At 35.5% G+C, this 21,931-nt stretch overlaps 1 protein-coding gene across 1 annotated transcript in view; it reads left to right on the forward strand.

Moving 5' to 3' along the window:
* The window catches only part of hs2st1a (heparan sulfate 2-O-sulfotransferase 1a), a 31,850-nt gene that overhangs the window by 1,488 nt on the left and 8,431 nt on the right, over positions 1-21,931 (forward strand). The window contains 1 exon segment of the mRNA NM_001080670.1: positions 15,984-16,216. Within this exon segment, the coding sequence (NP_001074139.1) occupies positions 15,984-16,216 (233 nt within the window).

Below are 21,931 nucleotides of genomic sequence, written 5' to 3' on the forward strand. Positions count from 1 at the left end.
ACACATTTACACCTCCTCATTATTTTTTTGACCTCAAGAACCATTGGTCATTGGTAATTTATATAAGCACTGATAGAAACAAAGAGAGAAATTAGGACTCGACCGATAAACGGGATTATATCGAATCCTAAATAATTTGATTGGATTTGATTTATTTGTTTTGAACAGAAATATCATACATACAAATTCTTTAACACAAAACACATTTCAACATGGTCGAAATGCAGTGGGATGAAGCACAAGCTTATTGTTTTCCCACCGTATTACCACACATATCATTCGTGTATTACTTAAACGTATTTCTTCTTTTACTTATCTCTTCTATTTACATGAGACATGTGAGCTTTACATGAGACATATTTTGTCCTTTTGGCATCTTTGACATAATATATGTTTGATTCCATTTTTACATTTACATTTTATAACATGGATCCAATAGATACACAGTGTTTCAAACAGCCATCAAACAGTCATACCTTTCTCATTTTATTCTTTTTCAATCACCTCTATTCATCTTTATATTGCTTTAATAATATATACTTATACAACTTTTTAAATTAATTAATATCCTGACATAGTTTAGGACTCTGTTCCAGATTGTTCCATCATTTCACACCCCAAACAGACATGCACAATTATTTTAAAGTTGTCCTTGTTTTCAACCTCCTAAAATGTTCTTCTCTCAGTTTATATGCCCGTTTTCTTTCTTCAAAAAACATTTGTATGCATTTCGGAAACAATTTCTAGCTTTAAATATAAATTGTGCTGTTTTAAATGTATCCTAATCATTGAACTTAAGTATCTTAAATTTAAAAAACAAAGTATTTGTATGCTCCAAATACCTCACATTTTCTATCAGCCTAATTACTTTTTCTGTATTACATAAGGATCCTTAGTTAGATTTAAATGTATTCCCCCAAATTTTAACACAATACTCTACACCATAACTTTTCAATCCAGATGGATGAGGCAACCATTACTGCATCCAAAATGGTGAAAAGCCTTGGAGTAACGATTGATGACCAACTAAACTTCTCTGACCACATTTCTAGAACTGCTCGATCGTGCAGATTTGCACTCTATAACATCAGAAAGATCCGACCCTTCTTATCTGAACATGCAGCTCAACTCCTTGTTCAAGCTCTTGTTCTCTCCAAACTGGATTACTGCAACTCTCTACTAGCTGGGCTTCCAGCTAACTCTATCAAACCTCTTCAGCTGCTCCAGAATGCAGCAGCACGAGTTGTCTTCAATGAACCTAAACGAGCACATGTCACTCCGCTGCTAGTCCGTTTGCACTGGCTGCCAGTTGCTGCTCGCATCAAATTCAAAACTCTGATGTTTGCCTACAAAGTGACTTCTGGCCTAGCACCTTCTTATCTGCACTCACTTCTGCAGATCTATGTGCCCTCCAGAAACTTGCGTTCTGTGAATGAACGTCGCCTCGTGGTTCCATCCCAAAGAGGAAAAAAATCACTTTCGCGAACGCTCACGCTCAATCTGCCAAGTTGGTGGAATGAACTCCCATCAGAACAGCAGAGTCACTCGCTATTTTCAAGAAACGACTAAAAACTCAACTATGTAGTCTCCACTTCACTTCCTAATCTGCAATTGCCTCTTTGAATATCACACTAACTGTACAAAAAAAAAAAAAAAAAAAACTACTACTAATACTTCCCTTCTTAGACTTTACAGACCTGAAACTTGCCTTTAGTACTTATTCATTGTTGCTCTTAGTTGTGTAAATTGCTTCCTTGTCCTCATTTGTAAGTCGCTTTGGATAAAAGCGTCTGCTAAATGACTAAATGTAAATGTAAATACCTCATAATGGCAACATAAATTTATGTCAATAACAATGATAAACTCTGGACTTTTTTTTACTTCATATGCTAAGCGCCAATCACACAGCAGAAAATGCAACAATGTAAATCTAAAAGTCTGTTGATATTAGAGATGTATACTGAATTTCGGCCACTGAAAATGTATCATCTTATAATATGTTACGTACCTTCTAATTTTTGTGGCTTCAGTTATTGTTGGTTTACTCTTTTAAATCTGGTAGCATTAACAACTGATATCGAAAAAATATATATCATTATCGTTCAAAATGGAAAATAATTACAGAGATTGCCTTTTTGCCATATCACCCAGCCCTAAAAGAAATTGTTTACCGCTTAAACATATAAAGACTACTACGTGATATTTGATACGTGTATGACTCTAAATTATCAAAATGCGCTGAACTCTTAATAAAATCTTAGTGTTGTCTGAATACACATTGCAATAATGTTATTACCTGACACACACTTACGGAGAAGTGCAGCTCTGTGTCTTTGACAACTCAAGATATCAAAACACTAATTGAGCCCTTTCTATATGAAAATATAATTTAATTTTTTTATAAAACAATACATATGGTGGAGGGAATTTCCTGGCTGCCCAAAATTAGCACAAAATCTGCAGCAACTTAAAAAGTTAAACATTTTTGGAGGGACTACTCCAACACTACTACACAACAGCTGCCTTTTTTCTGTTCATTATATTGTAGGTCATGGAAATTCAGATTGTTAGTCCGCTAAAAGTCAGGGAAATTTAAATTTGGTTTAATGGGAACTCTGTGTATGTGACAAGTCAATCTTCCTAATGGAGACTGTGTACATGAATGTAATTTTTTTAGAGCAGCAGCATCCAAGATAGACACATAAAAGGTTATGTGAAACTGAAGACTGACCTGATGGCTGTTGACATTTCTGATTTTCCAAATAAATACATAAATTATAAAATGTATTCAGGTAGAAAACTGCCTAAATAGTTAGAATGTTCAATTTTAAAAAGTGCAACCTTGGGTAATATTATTTTTAAAATAATGCAAAACATTAACAGCCACAAGCTTTTGAACACAAGTTTGTCAAAGTTTGTTTGCAATGACTGTGTTAGAGAAAATAGACCTTGACATTAAACAAAACTTACTGGAAATTACATTAAACCAAAGTGAGCAGGTGGAACATTAGAAATGTGCAAATAACAACTTCAGGGTTGAATCTTGATTAATAGAAAATGGGATCAGAAATGTGTTCATAAATAGCTGATATTGTTCACCATGGGTACAATTATCAAATTAGGTTTACACTACCTGACAAAAGTCTTGTCGTCAATCTCAGTTGTAAAAGCAACAAACATTAACTTGACTTCTAGTTGATCATTTGGAAAAGTGGCAGAAGAGACAGATTTTCTGTTAAATTGCATCCCAATCTTTACAAATACTGCAGAAGACTTATTGGAACCCACTTGGACCCAAGATTCTCACAGAAATCAGTCAAGTTTGGTGGAGGAAAAATCATGATTTGAGGTTACATTCAGTATGGGGACATGCAAGAGATCTGCAGAGTGGATGGCAACATCAACAGCCTGAAGTATTAAGACATTTGTTCTGCCCATTACATTACAAACCACAGGAGAGGGTAAATTCTTCAGCAGGATAGCGCTCCTTCTCATACTGCCTCCACATCAAAGTTCCTGAAAGCAAAGAAGGTGCTCCAGGATTGGCCAGCCCAGTCACCAGACATTAACATTATTGAGCATGTCTGGGGTAAGGTGAAGGAGGAGGCATTGAAGATGAATCTAAATAATCTTGATGAACTCTGGAAGTCCTGCAAGAACGCTTTCTTTGCCATTCCAGATGACTTTATTAATAAGCTATTTGAGTCATTGCAGAGATGTATGGATGCAGTCCTCCAAGCTCATGGGAGTCATACACAATATTCATTCTTTTCCACTGCACAATGACTTTATATTCTATACTGCTCATTATTTCTGTTAAGTGGCAAGACTTTTGTCTAAGCAAAGTCAGACCTTACTGTCCTAATTAAATCTTTAAAAATCAAGGCATGATCATATTATATTTTGGTAAAATAAGCGTAATCTAGAGGCCTTTGCCCTTTATATAAGTCACTTCTGATGCCAAATGATCAACTAGAAGACAGGTTATAATTGTTTATAAAACTTAGACAGGCGACAAGACTTTTGTCAGATAGTGTATTCATTTAGCACATGCCTTTATTCAGTATGACTTACAAATGAGTTAAGAATATTCTAAGCTAGATATTTGTAAAACCTTTAAGCATTTCCATCTATGAAAGCAAAAGCTCTTCTGCACTGCAAGAAATATGACAAAAAGTCATGACTACAAATGTTTTTCAAGTTACTTTAACTTATTTTAGTACTTCAATCAGGTTTCAACTACTTTTTTTAACGTTATCCAAAGCTTAACTTAATATTTTTTAGTCAGTTTGACTGATAAAAGTTGAGATGACTTGAAAAGTTAGTTTAATTCAACTTAAACAGTTTTACAGTGTGCTTATTACACTGTAAAAAATACAGGGCTCCACAAAATTTATTAATGTTGTCCCAACAAACATCGATTGAGTTAACTAAATTAAGTTAACTTAACATTTTTAACAAATTTATGAGCATTGAACATAAAAAAATTAAGTTGTCCCATTTCAATCTCAAGAATTGTGGTGTTTCAGCTAATTTTAATTAAGAAGTATGAACAAGTAAAAAAATACATATTTTTTAAATGTGTGCAACAGCTCAAATTAAATGAACAAAATCAGTGAAGTTCACAGGGCTTTTGTATTTTGTTTTGAGTGCTGCGCTTCCAAACACAGACCACATGTCTAACTAGTGAGAGAGACATGTCAAAACCACATGCCTAGAGTGATCGGATATGGGCTATTTCGTGTCCTGGACAGGCTATTCTGAATTCTGCAGCATTTGACCTGTAACACCACTTCTGCGCCATATCTGTTTCACAGCACGTTCTCGGAGATGTATCAGTGCCATGCTTAAGTTATTATAATGCCATGTTTGAATAAGCAACGTTCTTTCCACTAAATAATTGGCACGCTGGTGTTGTTTGGGTTGCTAGTTCCCACCATGAGTTACTCACATCAAGCAAAAGGTTTTGCTATGAATAGTTGCAGAGGAATACGAGACCCGTTCACTGGCAGAAAGGTTAGAAGAAGGTTTTCCATCTGGTTGGGCTTGCAAAGAGCTGTCAGTCTCAGCACTGCATAAATTGATGTTATTGGAAGTGTTATCCTGTTGCACATCTTTGACTGTGAAAAAATTGTGTTTTTGTTTTTGCACATACAAGCTCCTTCTTTTGACTTCCTATTTCAGGAGTAGATTCTGACTGCTCTTTTCATGTGTCAATTCAATTTGAAATGTCATGTGTTGATTTGTTAGTTTTCCATTTGCTCTAATGATGGCAGCTGACGTGCACTTTCATGGTTCATCAGCGTTGGAAAGTTATTCGATAGCTACCATGATAGTAGTTTGTCTCCATTTGCTAATGGTAGCTCTGCAATTCCCTTGAAAGATTCTTTAGATTGGGTACTGTTTTTAGCCCTGATGGGGTCATGAAGGATGTTTTGGTTTGGCATCATCATCTCTGTGACTACTATACATTTTTGGAACATGTGTTTATATTGCTTAAGTGTTTAAAGACTTTAAGAGCACCACTGATTGTTAAAGAAAAAGGTTTCAAAGCCAGTGGATGACTTTTAAACATAACAAATGCTTTTGTAGCTTTTGTACATGTAGAAATGTATTTCTAAAATTTAGTGATGTATGTTTGACTCATGTTTCATACGTCAAACTAAGAAATGTTAATATATAAACTTTGAACTTGGGGTTTGTTAAATGTTTTTGAGAGAAGTTCCTTATGCTTATCAGATTAGCAGTTCATATGGTATTTATGTGAATCATCAATAAAATTCTATCTGAATATTTGAGCGATATCACACGAGTAGCAGTGTGATATGGCTGTATATCAGCACTGGTGGGAGACTTGCTCGAAAGACTTGCTCCCACCAGTGCTGATATACAGCTATATTGCACTGCTATGAGTGTGATATTGCGTTTATGCAACAGGTCGATGGCACAATCTTGAATATAAAAAAGAAAATCAAACACGGAGAGTCTAAAACCCTTTTGTATTGAACTACTTTCTTCCGCCATTCATTCACATCTGCAGCTGACATCAAAACAGCAGAAGCCATTACTAATTCACCAACGTCACTTTAGAGCTAGTGTTTGAATGATTCTCTATAGCGTAATGTCTAAAGGCTGATTTATACTTCTGCGTCAAACACCGGCGTATGCTACGGCGCTGACGCATAGCCCTTCGCCGTGGCCATGGCCGTGGCCGTCGCAGTCACTGACATGCACCTCTCAAAAAATGTAACTACACGTCGCAACAACGCGTAGCACAAGCTCTGTGATTGGTCGGCTTGGTAGCGCTGATGAGTCGGGGTGGGACCGAGAGCCGCGCGAATGGCGCGAACCCATTGTAGCGATTGTTTACAAGTGTGGAGTCCCGTGAAGGAGCTCCGGATAGAAAGTTTTGTTTTGTGTTTACCTCATAGTAAAAGTTGCTGCACGTCCGCCGGTTCCTGCCTCAAAATGAACGAGTTTGAGCCACTTGTACATCCCAGAAGTGTTCAGGAAAAGCAAAAAAGCAGCGAAGAAACAGAGGAACATTTACACCTCACTGCCAACTAGCATTTCGGAAGTGTTAATGCAGACCAACAGAGACAGCGCGCAGAAGTATAAATGCACAGCCACGTGCGTTGCCTGCGCCATGGGTTACGCTGGTCACTTGACGCAGAAGTATAAATCAGGCTTTAGGTGCTGATAAAACAGCTGATTTTGCTCACATTTTAAGATTATAAGGCATTTAAGATTACAAGGATTATAAGAACGTGACATGAAATGCCATCCATCTACAGAGATATCTCCCTACAGTCTATTACACTCTACAGTATTTCTCTGTTGCCGTCGGTATTGTGACGGGTGCCAGGTGTCCCAGCGTTTACCCGGAGACTTTAAGGAATGGAAAAAAAGGAGACAGAAACTATTTTACTCTTCCTATTGGCCTTTATGCGTTTCTCCCAAGTGCTGTCAACTACATACATGCCAATTACCGACAGTGTTGCCAACTTAGTTTGTCGCTAGATTTAGTGACTTTTCAGATCCCCCTAGCGACAAATTTTTAGAAAAGCGACTAGCGACAAATCTAACGACTGTTTTGTGTTACTTGAGATTTTTTTATCTTTTTGTGTCACCTTTGATCGATGTAATCGTTTCTGAATAAGAAAGAATAATAATAGTTCCTAAAGAGTTTATTACTCAATACATTTGAGGGGGGGGGGGACTTCATTAAATAAAAAAATAATTAAAAAAAAAGGTATTTAAAAAGTTTTCTCAGTTACAAGTTGTTGAATAAATATTTCTGGTAACCCTTTACTTGAAGGGGTTTTCATTAGATTGTCATTTAACCTTTATAGTTATGATAGGACACACGTCATAATTGTGAAGAAGATTTTATGTTTGCTTGTCATGCATGCATTTCATTAAATGCCATTTGCCATATTGGGACAAACTGACATTATGATATTTTCATTCACTATATTATATTGCAATTTATGAATGCAATTTCACCAAATGGCTTGAATAGCTTGTAAAGAATTCATAATTTTAGATTGATTGGGAGCATTGTGTAGGAAAGCGCTTCTGCATAAAATATCATTTAAAAAAAAAAAGACATGCAAAGTTAAATGCAACAGACAAAAGAAGCAAATAAACAATGATTTTTGATTTTCTGGGAAGTCAAACTGTAATCAGAAGGTTAGCATAGGTTAGTGTATACTCTATCATGTTAGTTTGAAATGACTCCACATTGTTAACTGTGATGTCTAATCAACTGTTATCCCTGCAATGTGACTTGTGATATTACGATATCAATGCTAAAATGATATATTGTGCAGCCCTAGATGACATTTGTTTGTTATGGTACTTGACATAAACAAATACATCGCAACCTGTTTTTGTCTTTGTCATGACAACAGCATTACCAGCAAGACAACAAAACTTGTCATAAATCTGTAATAAACATGATTGTCATAAAGCCATTATAAATATGGCATGAATTTTAAAAAACAGTCATTAATATAATTTTCTTTTTACCTCAACTACAGTGGTACAAGCTGCGATCGTCATTAAAATGTCATTAAATATTAATGACACTGTTAAGAATTATTTAATGGAGTAATGCCACTTTTAATGAGACATTTTAATGACAAATACAGTTTGTTCCACTGAAAACGTGATCAGCAAAATTTTCGTCACACCATTATAATAACGCCTTATAACAATCATGTTTATGACTGATTTATGACAAGTTATGTTTTCTTGGTATTGTCAAGTTGTCATCTCAAAGATAAAGACTGGTTGTGATGTATTTGTTTATCTCAAGTTGTCGTAACAAACAATGTCATCTTTGCATTTGAAGTGTCATAACTGAGCTAATGACACTTTATGACGGTTGTCATAAGCTTGCATAAAATCCCATTCACATTCATGGCATATTACGAACACTCCTTCAAGTGAAGTCTTACCAAATTTCTTATACGTCTAAATGTGAATTATAAATCAATTATAACTCTGAGAGATTAATGCGTTCTGTTTGTTTTACATGTTATGAAGATTTTTAATTCAACTTGCTGATCAAACAAACTAAAGAATTAGCATCTTTGCGCTTAGTTTATGCATTACTAATCTTGCTTTCAGATGATTTGAAACTGCATGCTAAGTGTAAAATGAAACATAATTGCTGTCAGTTGGTACGTCCTGTTGTTTGTAACCAGATGGCACATAACCTAGGGCAGATCATGAGCTTAATACATTACTAACTGTTTATTAAAACTTCAAAGCCCCTGTGAATACCAGAGGCGTATACAGCTGCCTGCATTTCATCGCTGATTTTATGGCCTGTTTGTACAAAGGACATGCTTCAGGTGCCTGTTTCTTTTTGTTCTTAAGACACCACGCTGCTCTATTTCTGTATCTCAGCCTTGGTTATTGTGCCAAGGCTGTAAATAAATGTCTTTCTGAAATACTAATAATGTTACTTCTGGGTCTAATAATCTTGAGTATCAAAATGACCCCACTGTGACCCACAGGTTGTAGAGTCTCTCAGTGGCAAACCTGACAGAGGTAATGGGTTTTTGTTCTATCTAAGGAAAGAGTGAAACCTGATTTGAATCATTGAAAAGCCATCAATCAGAGTATAACTCGTCAGGTTTGGCAGCTGACCGCAATAAATCCTCCTCTCCTCCTGATCAGCCTGACACATGGAGATATTGAATTTCATTCGCTCATCTTATTATTTTTGGCCTTTACTGGAACTAGACACTCACCTTTACCATTAACATTTTTTTGCATTGTCACTATCAAAATTATGTTTCATGTCTGTTAATTGATTCTAAAGGTATACTTTACCTAGCTCAGTGCTGAATTAATGTTTTTTAAATTGTTTGAAATCCACATGTAGTTATTGTAAATATGCATCCCTTCGATAAAACACAATGTTTCACTTTTATTTCTCAAAATAACAGTATTATTTTTTTAAATGATCATGAACATAATCAGTATTTGGGAAAAGGTTACATATCACAATCAAGTCACTTTAACATAATTAAATAAATGTGTTATGTGAAAGTGTTTGTGTTTTATTTTAACCCCTTTAACTGTCCCATCAAGAAAAAAAAATGTTTGTATTGCATTTCTTAAAGCCCAATGTTGCTAGTTAACACACTCAATGCATTTTCTTCCGACACATCCCATTATTTCTAAAACATCATCCTCTACCAAATGGTAGATATATTGGTTTATGCACTGTAAAAAATACTGGTTGCCTTAAATTTTTATTCAGCCCATTGTATTTATGTTATATTAAACTGACTTAAAACAGCTTGCACAACTTATTAAACTAAGATAATCATGTTCTAACTTAATTTTATAAGTTACAATGACCAAAAACATGCTGTCATGACTAATTAGTCTAATTATTAATTTTTACAGTGTGGTAAAAGTACTGGAATTAATACATATACTATGAAAAATATGAAAATAGGAAGTGTAAGACCAATTTATTCAAAAATAAATTCAAAATAAAACATTTTTGAACAAAATTATCTTTATTTTTTATAGGAAGCCATAAAATATTTCATATTCTGATTTAACATGTTTTCTTGTTTTGTTTTGTTTTACAAAAAACTAAATCAGATGTAATAAAAGCAACTGGATTATGTTTGTTTGTTTTTTGTAAACCAACAATGCTGTGTGTGTGTAAACTAGTATTTAAAACAGTCATTCTTTAAATGACTTATAAAGTAATTGTTTAAAACAGTCAAAATATCGTCATCAATTTGGTAGAGCAGGCGGTAAAAGGGTTAAGATTAAGAATTTTAATATATTAATTTTAATACAACATTGTTGAAAATACCTCTAGATTCATTTTAATTTAGAAAAAAAAGCCTGCGTGGTAAATTTCTATAGAAAGAAATGAAATCTTAGTACGGTTATATTCAATGCACTGTATGTACATTTTACTAATTTAAATCACAATAGCATGTGTTTATGATTAATAAAATGCCAAAGAAGCAAAAAATTATTCAGACACCTTTACAGTTTCCTGTGTTGAAACAGTTTATTGATCGTAGTTTAATAATTGAGAATAAATACATGGCAATAACTACAACTAGTTAAACCATCTGTCAGGACCAGTTCATCTTGATAATGTCAGCTAAATTTGATAGAAAATTACATAATCATAACCAACCAAAAATATATCCGGCAACTTTTAGTATTCCAATATGTACACACAGCTGTCAGTACTTTTGTTTTTCACTCTTGTCCACAATGACAGCATTTAATCTCTGCTGTCAATATTTTCAATAAAAATCAAATAAAATAACTTTTGTCCAATGTATCAACATTTTTTTTTTGGTATAATGTGCCACAGTTTACATTATTTTGCTATCTACACTTACATGAATGGGTGTCACGGTGGCGCAGTGGGTAGCAAGATCACCTCACAGCAAGAAAGTCACTGGTTCGAGCCTTGGCTGGGTCAGTTGGCATTTCTGTGTGCAGTTTGCACGTTCTCCCCATGTGCATGTGGGTTTCCTTTGGGTGCTCCGTTTTCCCACACAGTCTAAAGAAATGCAGTACAGGTGAATTGTGTATGTGTGTGAATGAGTGTGGATGGGTGTTTCGAGTGATGGGTTGCAGCTGGAAGGGCATCCGCTGCGTACGACATATGCTGGATAGTGTGGCGACCCCAGAATAATAAGCCGAAAAGAAAATGAATAAACTTCCATGAATGATCTATTGTCCAGCACCCGCAGCCTATTTTATATATTTGTATTTAAGTTAAATCTGGTGTGAGATCAATTTTTTGGTTTGACTTTATATATTATATTAACTGCAGTACTATATACATTAGATGTTTGGAGAACATTCTGGACTTTTGTGCTGTTTAAGCACTTACTGTTAAACTATAACTTTATCATTTGATTAATGATAGGCCATATACTGAAAAACCCACTACAAAAATTGGTTTCAGAAATCTTTTCAGGCTACAAAAAAAGGGTGACATATTTGAAGTCATCGTACATCAGAAGCGGCTCTTGTCAAAGAGCACATTGTGTAAAGGCCAGCAGATGTGAATCTCAGCAATTGTCCATGACACTGCTTTCACACAGTCACCTCGAGAGCCTCTAGCCGCACGCCTGCCTGCTTTTAAAGGAGCGCTTTCATTCAGCATAATGCAGCACTTGTGTGTCCTTCAAGTAGAAAACAAGTCATGATTCAGGGTGTTTTTCTCATTAAACTGCAATTATATGATTACATTCGGCTGGATATTGCAGCAGTAATGAAATGGTGAATCTGCCTACAGCGCACACAAATGCTTGAACTCTAACTCGGCTTTTCCCCTCAGTCAAACATTTTCCATTACCGCTCATTAAAAATGAAAAGGCTACAATTATGTTAAAGTGACATTTTGCTCATGTTAAAGGATTAATTAGAGGTGCTTTTTATTTGGTTTATTTTACAGTAGTGGTATTTTTCTTTAGATGGATTCTAAAAGTTTTTTTCCCTCTGTTGTCTGGTGTCATAATGTGACATGGCAGCAGTTGTCGATGGCAGAAGCAGTTGTTAGCGTGTGTGTGCTGGCTGGAGACTGGTCTCTGTAAAGCCTGATTTATACTTCTGCGTCAGGTGACCGGCGTAACCCACGGCGCAGGCAACGCGCGTGGCTGTGCATTTATACTTCTGCGCGCTGTCTCTGCCGGTCTGCATTAACACTTCCGAAACGCTAGTTGGCAGTGAGGTGTAAATGTTCCTCTGTGTCAAGTTTCTTCGCTACTTTTTTGCATTTCCTGAACACTTCCGGGATGTACAAGTGGCTCAAACTCGCTCATTTTGAGGCAGGAACCGGCGGACGTGAAACAACTTTAACTATGAGGTAAACACAAAACAAAACTTTCCATCCGGAGCTCCTTCACGGGACTCCACACTTGTAAACAATCGCTCGCGCGGCGTCGCGCCATTCGCGCGCCTCTCGGTCCCGCCCAGACTCGTCAGCGCTACCAAGCCGACCAATCACAGAGCTTATGCTACGCGTCGTTGCGACGTGTAGTTACATTTTTTGAGAGGTGCACGTCAGTGACGGCGATGGCCACGGCGAAGGGCTATGCGTCAGCGCCGTAGCATACGCCGGTGTTTGACGCAGAAGTATAAATCAGGCTTAAGTGGGAATGTGATGTGTTTGGCTTGACATCATCACCTCACAGCAGCAGCTGCTGGACCCCTGCTCTCTCTCTCAGACACACACACACACACACACACACACACACTGTCACCACATCATCTGCACTGACACATTTCCATCTCAAAATCTCACAAGGATTATCAGACCCCAAACATTTCCTGTAATCAGTTCTAGAGCCATTTTTCTACATGAATTTGTTTAAAATAATGAATAAAAAAGCATTACTCTAATTTGAAATGACGGTAAAAGTACATTTCAACCAAAAAATGGACAATTGTGTCATTATTTACTAATTCTCAAGTTGATGCTAATTAACATGATTTTTCTGGTTCCCATTGGAAAAAAAAAAACTTTCAATCATCACAAATACTGCAGAAGACTTATTGGAACCCGTAGAATTCTCAGAGAAATTAATCAAGTTTAATGAAGGAAAATCATGGTTTGGGGTTACATTCAGTATGGGGGTGTGCGAGAGATCTGCAGAGTGGATGACCACATCAACAGCCTGAAGTATCAAGACATTTTTGCTGCCCATTACATTACAAACCAAAGGAGAGGGTAAATTTTTCAGCAGGATAGCGCTCCTCATACTTTAGCTTTCACATCAAAGTTTCTGAAAGCAAAGAAGGTCTAGGAGGTCCAGGATTGGCCAGCACAGTCACCAGACATAAACATTATTAAGCATGTCTAGGGTAATATGAAGGTGAACTTTGGGAGTCCTGCAAGAATGCTTTCTTTGACATTCCAGATGACTTTGTTAATAAGTTATTTGAGTCATTGAAGAGATGTATGGATGCTGTCCTCCAAGCTCATGGGAGTCATACACAATATTCATTCTTTTTCCACTGCATCATGACTTTATATTCTATACTGTACATTATTTCTTTTAAGTGGCAAGACTTTTTTCTTAGCAAAGGCAGACCTTTGTTGTAAAATAGTAATCATTTTTTATAATTTTTGGTCTCTTTTTCTTTTAATCAAACAATTATTAGTATTGGTCATGTAAGGGTCATATATTAACTGAACTTCTAATGTTGTGTGTGAGTGCTGTGCATACTAATTAGCATTTTTGCTGAAGTAGATAGATGCGGGTCCAAAATTAAACTCAGCTTTGCAGAAACGTCCTGTCTGAAGAGAGGTGTTAAAACTGAACACAGAACACAGAAAGTTGTATGCTTTTTTGTTGTGCAGAGAATTCGTAGAAAAAGAGGAAGTATGTCGAAGGTGTGGCCAATGCAGGACTGACAAGTGACGTTACACCAAAACTCCACCTGTTAAGATCAGTTGTGTATATACGCCGGAGTCAGGAAATGTATGTTAGTTGCGAACCTCCTGAATGTAATTCTTGTATTGCATTGGGGTAATGTAACCCAGAGCTCTGTCATCGAATTATTCATTTGTATCTAATAAATTACTAATATTTTTGGCATTGAAGAAAACCCTCTCCAGACCTTTTCTTATTGAACACGCATGGAATTGGCTAGGTATTCCAACACCTTACTGTCCTAATTAAATCATAAAAAAATCAAGGCATGATCATATTTTATTTTGTTATTAAACGTAATCTAGAGGCCTTTGCCTTTTTATATAAGCCACTTCTGATACCAAATGTTCAACTAAAGTAAATTTATAATACTTTACATAGTGTGGCAGTGACAGGAGAAGCGTTATCACAGTTCATAGAACTATTGGTGAAAATAGCTGCTTTTCGGCAAGGTTTTGTTATAGGAGCGCAATTTGGAGGAAATAAATTAGCTCCTATGACAGAGTAAGGTCTAATACAGCACAATAGGAAATACATTGATGAAAGCATCCACTAATAAATGCGTACCGTATAAAACATATGTTGATTTAAAAGTTGTACAAAACGTATTCGGACATCATCATTTTCTCTTGGCCTCGATTTAATGCAGTACTATATTTACATGTTACCTTTTTATGATCACAAGGATCATGACATATTGGAATTTTTTAAAGAGTCATTAATAACTGAAAGTGTGCTTTTTTGCTGATTTATTTTTCTCCAGTGCATTTCATTGTTATTCATAAGCTCATTATGTGTCAACAGTGTATATCACAGAAATACAGTGCATGCGGAAAGTATTCATAGTGCTTCACTTTTTCCACATTTTTTTATGTTACAGCCTTACTCCTCAATAGATTAAATTCATTTATTTCCTCAACTCGACTCGCATTACCCCAAAAATATGTTTTTAAATTGTTGCAAGTTTAATACAAATAAAAAAAACTGTAAAATCACTTGTACATAAGGATTCCTATGCTACATACTGTTTCCACTGATCATTCTTGAGATGTTTCAGCAGCTTAATTGGAGTTTACCTGTGGTAAATTTAGTTGATTGGACATCATTTGAAAAGGCATACACCTGTCTATAATAGGTCCTAGGGTTGACAGTGCATGTCAAAGTACAAACCAAGCATGAAGACAAAGCAATTGTCTGTAGACTACAGAGACAGGATTGTCTTCCTCAAGGCTGGGGAAGGTTACAGAAACATTTCTGCTGCTCCAGTGAGTTCCAATGAGCACAGTCGTTCATCTTCCAGCAGGACAATGACCCAAAGCACACCGCTAAAATATCAACAGTGTGTCTTCACAACAGCTCAGTGAATGTCCTTGAGTGGCCCAGCCAGAGCCCAGACCCAAATCATATTGAACATTTCTGGAGAGATCCGAAAATGGCTGTACACCATCACTTCCCATCCAAGCTGATAGAGCTTGAGAGGTACTGCAAAGAGGAATGGGCAAAAATTCCCAAAGACAGGTGTGCCAAGCTTGTGGCATCATATTCAAAAAGACTTGAAGCTGTAATTGCTGCCAAAGGTTTATCAACAAAGTATTGAGCAAAGGCTTTATGAATACTTCTGCCCGTTATTTTTTTCCAGCTTTTTTATTTTTAATAAATTTGCAACAATTTAAAAAAATCTTTTTTCATATCATCATTATGGGGTATTGTGTGTAGAATTTTGAGGAAATAAATTAATTTTAAATAGTTTTGGAGTAAGGCTGTAATATAAAAGAAGTGTGGAAAAAGTAAAGTGACGAATACTTTCCGGATGCACTGTATAATAAATTCAAATAATGTCCTTCAGGAGAGAATTATTCATCTATTATTATTTGACATTTTTAATATTCCAAATACTGTATGTACGGTATATGCCCATATAACTCTGATATATGCCAGATTAATTAGCAGTTGGTTTCATGCAAAAATATTAAAACTGCTGATGCAGAAATTTCTCCTCAACATGTTAGATATGAACTTCTCATGTTTTTATTATAGAACAAGCCATTGCCAGGCATGAGGTGCGAGAGATCGAGCGACGGCACAGTCAAGTGGGGGTTAAGGAGGTGCAGCTTGAGGAGGACGACACGGTGGTCATCTACAACAGAGTGCCCAAAACAGCCAGCACCTCCTTCACCAACATCGCCTACGACCTGTGCAACAAAAATCACTACCATGTGCTGCACATCAACACCAGCAAAAACAATCCCGTCATGTCGCTTCAGGATCAGGTCAGTTTTCCGAAAACCCGTCCAAAACAACAGATTACAATGCTGGAAGAATACAAATGTTTCCATATACAGCCTCTAAATGACACAAAGCTTGTGCAGTACAGCAGATGCTATGCTAGGCTGGGTAATAAAGCAATGATAATTATCACAATATAATTTCATACATGTTTGATAAATATTCCATTTAATTTTTATGCTGAAAAAGCGAATTCCGAGGACGTTTATCTTATACAGCACACAGACTGTTTATCTGTTCACGTGAATCCCTCCGCAAGTTCAAGTTTGTTTACATGCAGTTAGTTATCTTGATCACAACAGCAGCTTTAAAGAGAAGCACTTGAATAAAGGAAAGAACACTAGTGTCTTTGTGATTTAGTTTACAGCCTGATGAAACAGTACTAAAGTTCTCAAAGCCACTGAGAAACACTGTATTGCAAACAATTCAGTTAGAAGTCATTAGCAGATGGTTTTACTGCTGTACCAGTAACCACAGATTGGGAAATATACATACCATTTTATGATGTAATTATTAATTTCAACATATATTAAATGTTTTATAGGAATAATATAATGTAATTGTTGTTTTTAACCCTTGTGTACTGTTGAATAACTCTTTTGTTATGTTGGTGGCTGTCTTTGCCCCATTGACTTCCATTGTAATGACATTTTTTTATTTGCAAAGCCATGACGACATATTATCATGCATTCTTGATTGTTGCTAATTTTACCTGTTGGGAAGAGGTAAAATGTGTAATGTTTTCAGATGGCACTATTAACCCTTTAGATAGTCCTATGCAAAAACATTTCTAGCTTTTATATGAAGTTCTAAGGAGTAAAATAGCAGATTAATGTGTGTGTGTGTGTGTGTGTGTGTGTGTGTGTGTGTGTGTGTGTGTGTGTGTGTGTGTGTGTGTGTGTGTGTGTGTGTGTGTGTGTGTGTGTGTGTGTGTGTGTGTGTGTGTGTGTGTGCGCGTGTGCGTGTGTGTCCATAAATACACTTACTTTGTTTACTATGATCTGCGAGCTGAGCTGCTTATTTTAACCTCCTAGGGCTTAACGGCCACATACGTGGACAGCTAATTTAACTCTTAAGTGGCTATTTAAAATACTTTGGTTGTTTTATATTTTGTTACAGACATACAGTGTCATCCTGCAACTGTTTTGCAGCATATAAAAAAATGTCCCAAACACTATATTTAACTCTCTAAAATGTGGAAAAATATTTACATGTTCAAAAAAATGTATTTTTTATATATGCATTAAAAAAAACAGTCAGGAAAAAGTGTTTTTATGCAGATTCGGACCACGAGTCCACATATATGGACATCATTTTTCTCTAAAAGTACATCATATCAAAAGATGATACTTAGGTTTTATTCTAATTAGGTTTCAATAAGCCCAAATAGCAAAGAGAAATAAAAAATGCATGTAAAAACACCTTGGGCCTTAAGAGGATAATATTCTCAGACAAATCAAGATAAGTGCGCAAAGATCTCTCCTAGGGCTGCACAATATATCGTTTCAGCATCGATATCGCAATGTAAGCATTTGCAGTAGACGCATTGCAGGATCTGAAATGTAGATTCAGGACTATAATCACAAGAGCCTGAGTTGAAAAAACGTGATTTATTGTTACACTTTGCAGGAACTCTCATATTTACCAAAAATGGTATAATTTGCATAAATTGATGCCATGGAGATAGGTCTGTGAGAGTGTAAGCATTCAAAGCCAGTTTAAAGCAATCGAGCACAGCAATTTATAATGTTTAAAACTAAAAAAAAGATTATCGGAGTTTATGAAGTGTTATTTTACATTTGAACATTCAATTTATGTTCCTGAATACTCCCAGCAAACTATAAAAGCACTGTTTAGTGTGATTGTATCTGCTTTTGTCAATGTTTGTGACTGGTTTATTATATTTTATAAAGAATGCACTACAAAATTATCCCAATCATACTAAAATTACAAATTCTTTCCAAATAGAGCCATTCATTTCATCTGGTGAAATTTTGCTCAGTATCGCAATATGTATCACAGAAAAAGTTGTTTTTGTCAGTTTTTTTCAATATCGTGCAGTGTCTTTCACACATAGATACACTAACTTTACTCCATAAGGAAGATGAAAACTAAGCTTTTTTTTGCACTGCGACTTATGATGAACATTTAAAATGACAAATTTTACCTCTTTCCAACAGAGAAAACTGGCAACAATCAAAAATGCATGCTAATATGGTGTCATGGGTTTGCAATCAAAAAATGTCATTATAATGGAAGTCAATGGGAAAAAACAGCCGCCAAAATAATGAAAGTATATAAAATTTTGAAAGTGTATTGTTGATTTTTTTTTTCAAAGCATTTTCTCACAATATGTGTCAATAAGATTTGTCAACAAAAATCATTCCATCTGCTGAAACAGAGAAAGTTGTGACCAAATTAAGACTCAAAATAACACCAGAGTGGATGAAAACATCAACAACACACAAGGGTTAATCTATAGCTTTTTTGATTTTGTATTTATACCTATTAGTATGAGAACACAAGCCTGAAGACATTATCATTAAAACCATGTAGTAGTATTGTAATGACATGCTATGTCTGTGTTTTCTAATTATAGTTAGGATTATCTAGATTTTATGATACTATACAGGACAGCAATGTAGGCAACAATGGAAATGCTTTTCACGTTTACACAGCGTTTCATAACAATTCTGAACAATACAGCCTAAAACACTGTATTACACATGCCAGGCCAGTATTTGCCTCTGTCAACCTTGTGAGTAAAGAGTACCTATAGGGAAGTAACTATGGAATCAGTTTAGTCTCAAAAGAAATTCATGCAAAAGACAAGATGTACACATGCGTAGCCAAATTCACGTGCATAAAATTAAATTCAGGGGCGTAAAATATTTATTTATATTCACAAAAAATTTTCACGAGCTCAAAATAAAAATACATTTTCATAAAATACGTTTCACAAATGCAAAACACCATTTGCAAATGTATAGGAGTGTACAAAAAGTTTTGAATGTTTAAAACTTGCGAGTTTATCCTGAATGAGAATGTGCAAATCCTCTTTCACGTACGACTCGCCCTGGATACGCGTGTGAGTATTTTTGAGACTTTCCTGCCAGAGGCAGGGTAACTCGTACCTTTCAGCCAATCAGATGAGAGCTGTAGTCAATGACACCAACTCTGTGCTTCATTTGCGCAGACTGTTTCTCTCCAGCATGGCGAACGGAGAAAGCAGCAGTCGCAGTCGCACTTTTTTTCATTTATTTAATTATTTGACCATAGCCTCACTCTTTTTATCCTTATTGTTCTTTTTGTTCCTTATTGTTCCACTCTTCTTATTTATTGTCTCACAGCCTTACGAGCAGAATGTAGCCTGCAGAATGATGAAATATCATTCCGGTGGTGAAACCATTGTGGTCTAGCGGTCAGCGCGTTGCGTTATCAAGCCGCCAACCCGTTTTCGATCCTCACTAGAGATTAACTTTTTTTTTTTTTCATTTTTATTGTTAAGACATATAAAACTGTAAGGTTGTTGAACATTTGAAGTTCTAAAGCAACTGTTTTCTTTAAAAAGACTTGGGTATATTCTACATAATATATTACTAAAGCACAACAGCAGCTTGTTTACATTCATTGGATATAATCAGGGCCGGAGTGGGACACCTTTTCAGCCCTGGAGTTTCAAGCCTTGGATCGGCCCACCTCAGTTCACGACTGACTATATTAAAATAAGGTAATTTCCAATTCAGTTTCTAATTACACTATCAAGTCTTTTTAAAGAAAACAGCTGCTTTAGAACTTCAAATGTTCAACAACCTTACAGTTTTATATGTCTTAACAATAAAAAAAAAAAAAAAAATTAATCTCTGGTGTGGATCGAACACGAGTTGGCGGCTTGATAACGCAACGCGCTGACCGCTAGACCACAATAGTACTGCTGTGCTTGCATCACCGGAATGATATTTCATCATTCTGCAGGCTACATTCTGCTCGTAAGGCTGCGAGACAATAAATAAGAAGAGCGGAGCTGCTGCAAAATAATGGATAAAAAGAGTGAGGCTATGGTCAAATAATTAAATAAATGAAAAAAAGTGTGACTGCGACTTCTGGCTTTCTCTGTTCGCCAAGCTGGAGAGAAACAGTCTGCGCAAATGAAGCGCAGAGTTGGTGTCATTGACTACAGCTCTCATCTGATTGGCTGAAAGGTACGAGTTACCCTGCCTCTGGCAGGAAAGTCTCAAAAATACACACACACGTATCCAGGGCGAGTCGTACGTGAAAGAGGATTTGCACATTCTCATTCAGGATAAACTCGCAAGTTTTAAACATTCAAAACTTTTTGTACACTCCTATACATTTGCAAATGGTGTTTTGCATTTGTGAAACGTATTTTATGAAAATGTATTTTTATTTTGAGCACGTGAAAATTTTTTGTGAGTATAAATAAATATTTTACGCACCTGAATTTGATTTTATGCACGTGAATTTGATTTTATGCACGTGAATTTGGCTACGCATGTGTACATCGTGTCTTTTGCATGAATTTCTTTTGAAACTAAACTGATCCCATAAGTAACATGGATGTGTAGAATTTGCATTGTGTGTAAGATGCGTCTGCTGTTGTTTGTAATATGAAGGTAAATTTACACTTCCAATAACAGCAATTATCCGCCATTGTTGTTTATGTTTGTTTGCACTTGCCTTAAAATATCATGTTTGTGCATGAAGTCATCTATTTTAAAGGTTCTTGTTTTCTTGTGTTTACGGGAGCAAGATGATGTTTTCAGAAACTTCCTCTTTCAAACCTCTTTTCAGATTTTTGTTTTTTAATGACAAAAATGTATTTTTTTTTTCTGAAAACCTTATTGTATAAACAGCCCCTCGAATTAAGGCCTTGTCTTATATGTACAGTTGAAGTCCTTGGGCCCCCCTTTAAATTAATTTTTCTTTTTTAAATATTTAAACATTTCTTTTTAAAATAATTTTAAGGTCAGTTTTATTAGCCCCTTTAAGCTATATATTTTTTCGATAGTCTACTGAACAAACCACTGTTATACAATACCTTGCCTAAATACGCCATCCTGCCTAGTTAACCTAATTAACCTAGTTAAGCCTTTAAATGTCAAATTAAATGTTAAGCTGTATAGAAGTGTCTTAAAATATCTAGCCAAATATTATTTACTGTCATCATGGCAAAGATAAAATAAATCAGTTGTTAGTAGGCCCACACGGAATCTGCTTGCACAGAATTCCATAGATTTTCCACAGATTTTTAGCCCATCATTGATTGTTTTTTTTTTCCTTGTGCAAATTCATATTTATACAGTTTTTAAATTAATTTCAGTGATATTATTGACAAATATGAAAATGTTATTATAATTTATTCACAATACAGTTTTAAAAAATTCTATTTTCTGTCTTTTTGTAGATATATTATATAGAAGACTTGGTTTGTATACCAAATAAAGTGAATCTAATTAGATTTGCATTGTAAACATTAAATACAAGTTTAAAAGGGATTATTTTTTTGTTCAAATATTAAGGTTTTAGTTATGATACTCCCAAAATAATTCAGCATAAATCCGCAGATTTTTAACAAAATTCTGTGCTGAAATAGCAAAAAATGTCCACAGATTCCGTCTGGCCCTAGTTCTTAGAAATCAGTTATTAAAAAATGATGATGTTTAGAAATATGTTGAAAA

This window comes from Danio rerio, chromosome 2, assembly GCF_049306965.1.
Source record: "Danio rerio strain Tuebingen ecotype United States chromosome 2, GRCz12tu, whole genome shotgun sequence".
Taxonomy (NCBI): domain Eukaryota; kingdom Metazoa; phylum Chordata; class Actinopteri; order Cypriniformes; family Danionidae; genus Danio; species Danio rerio.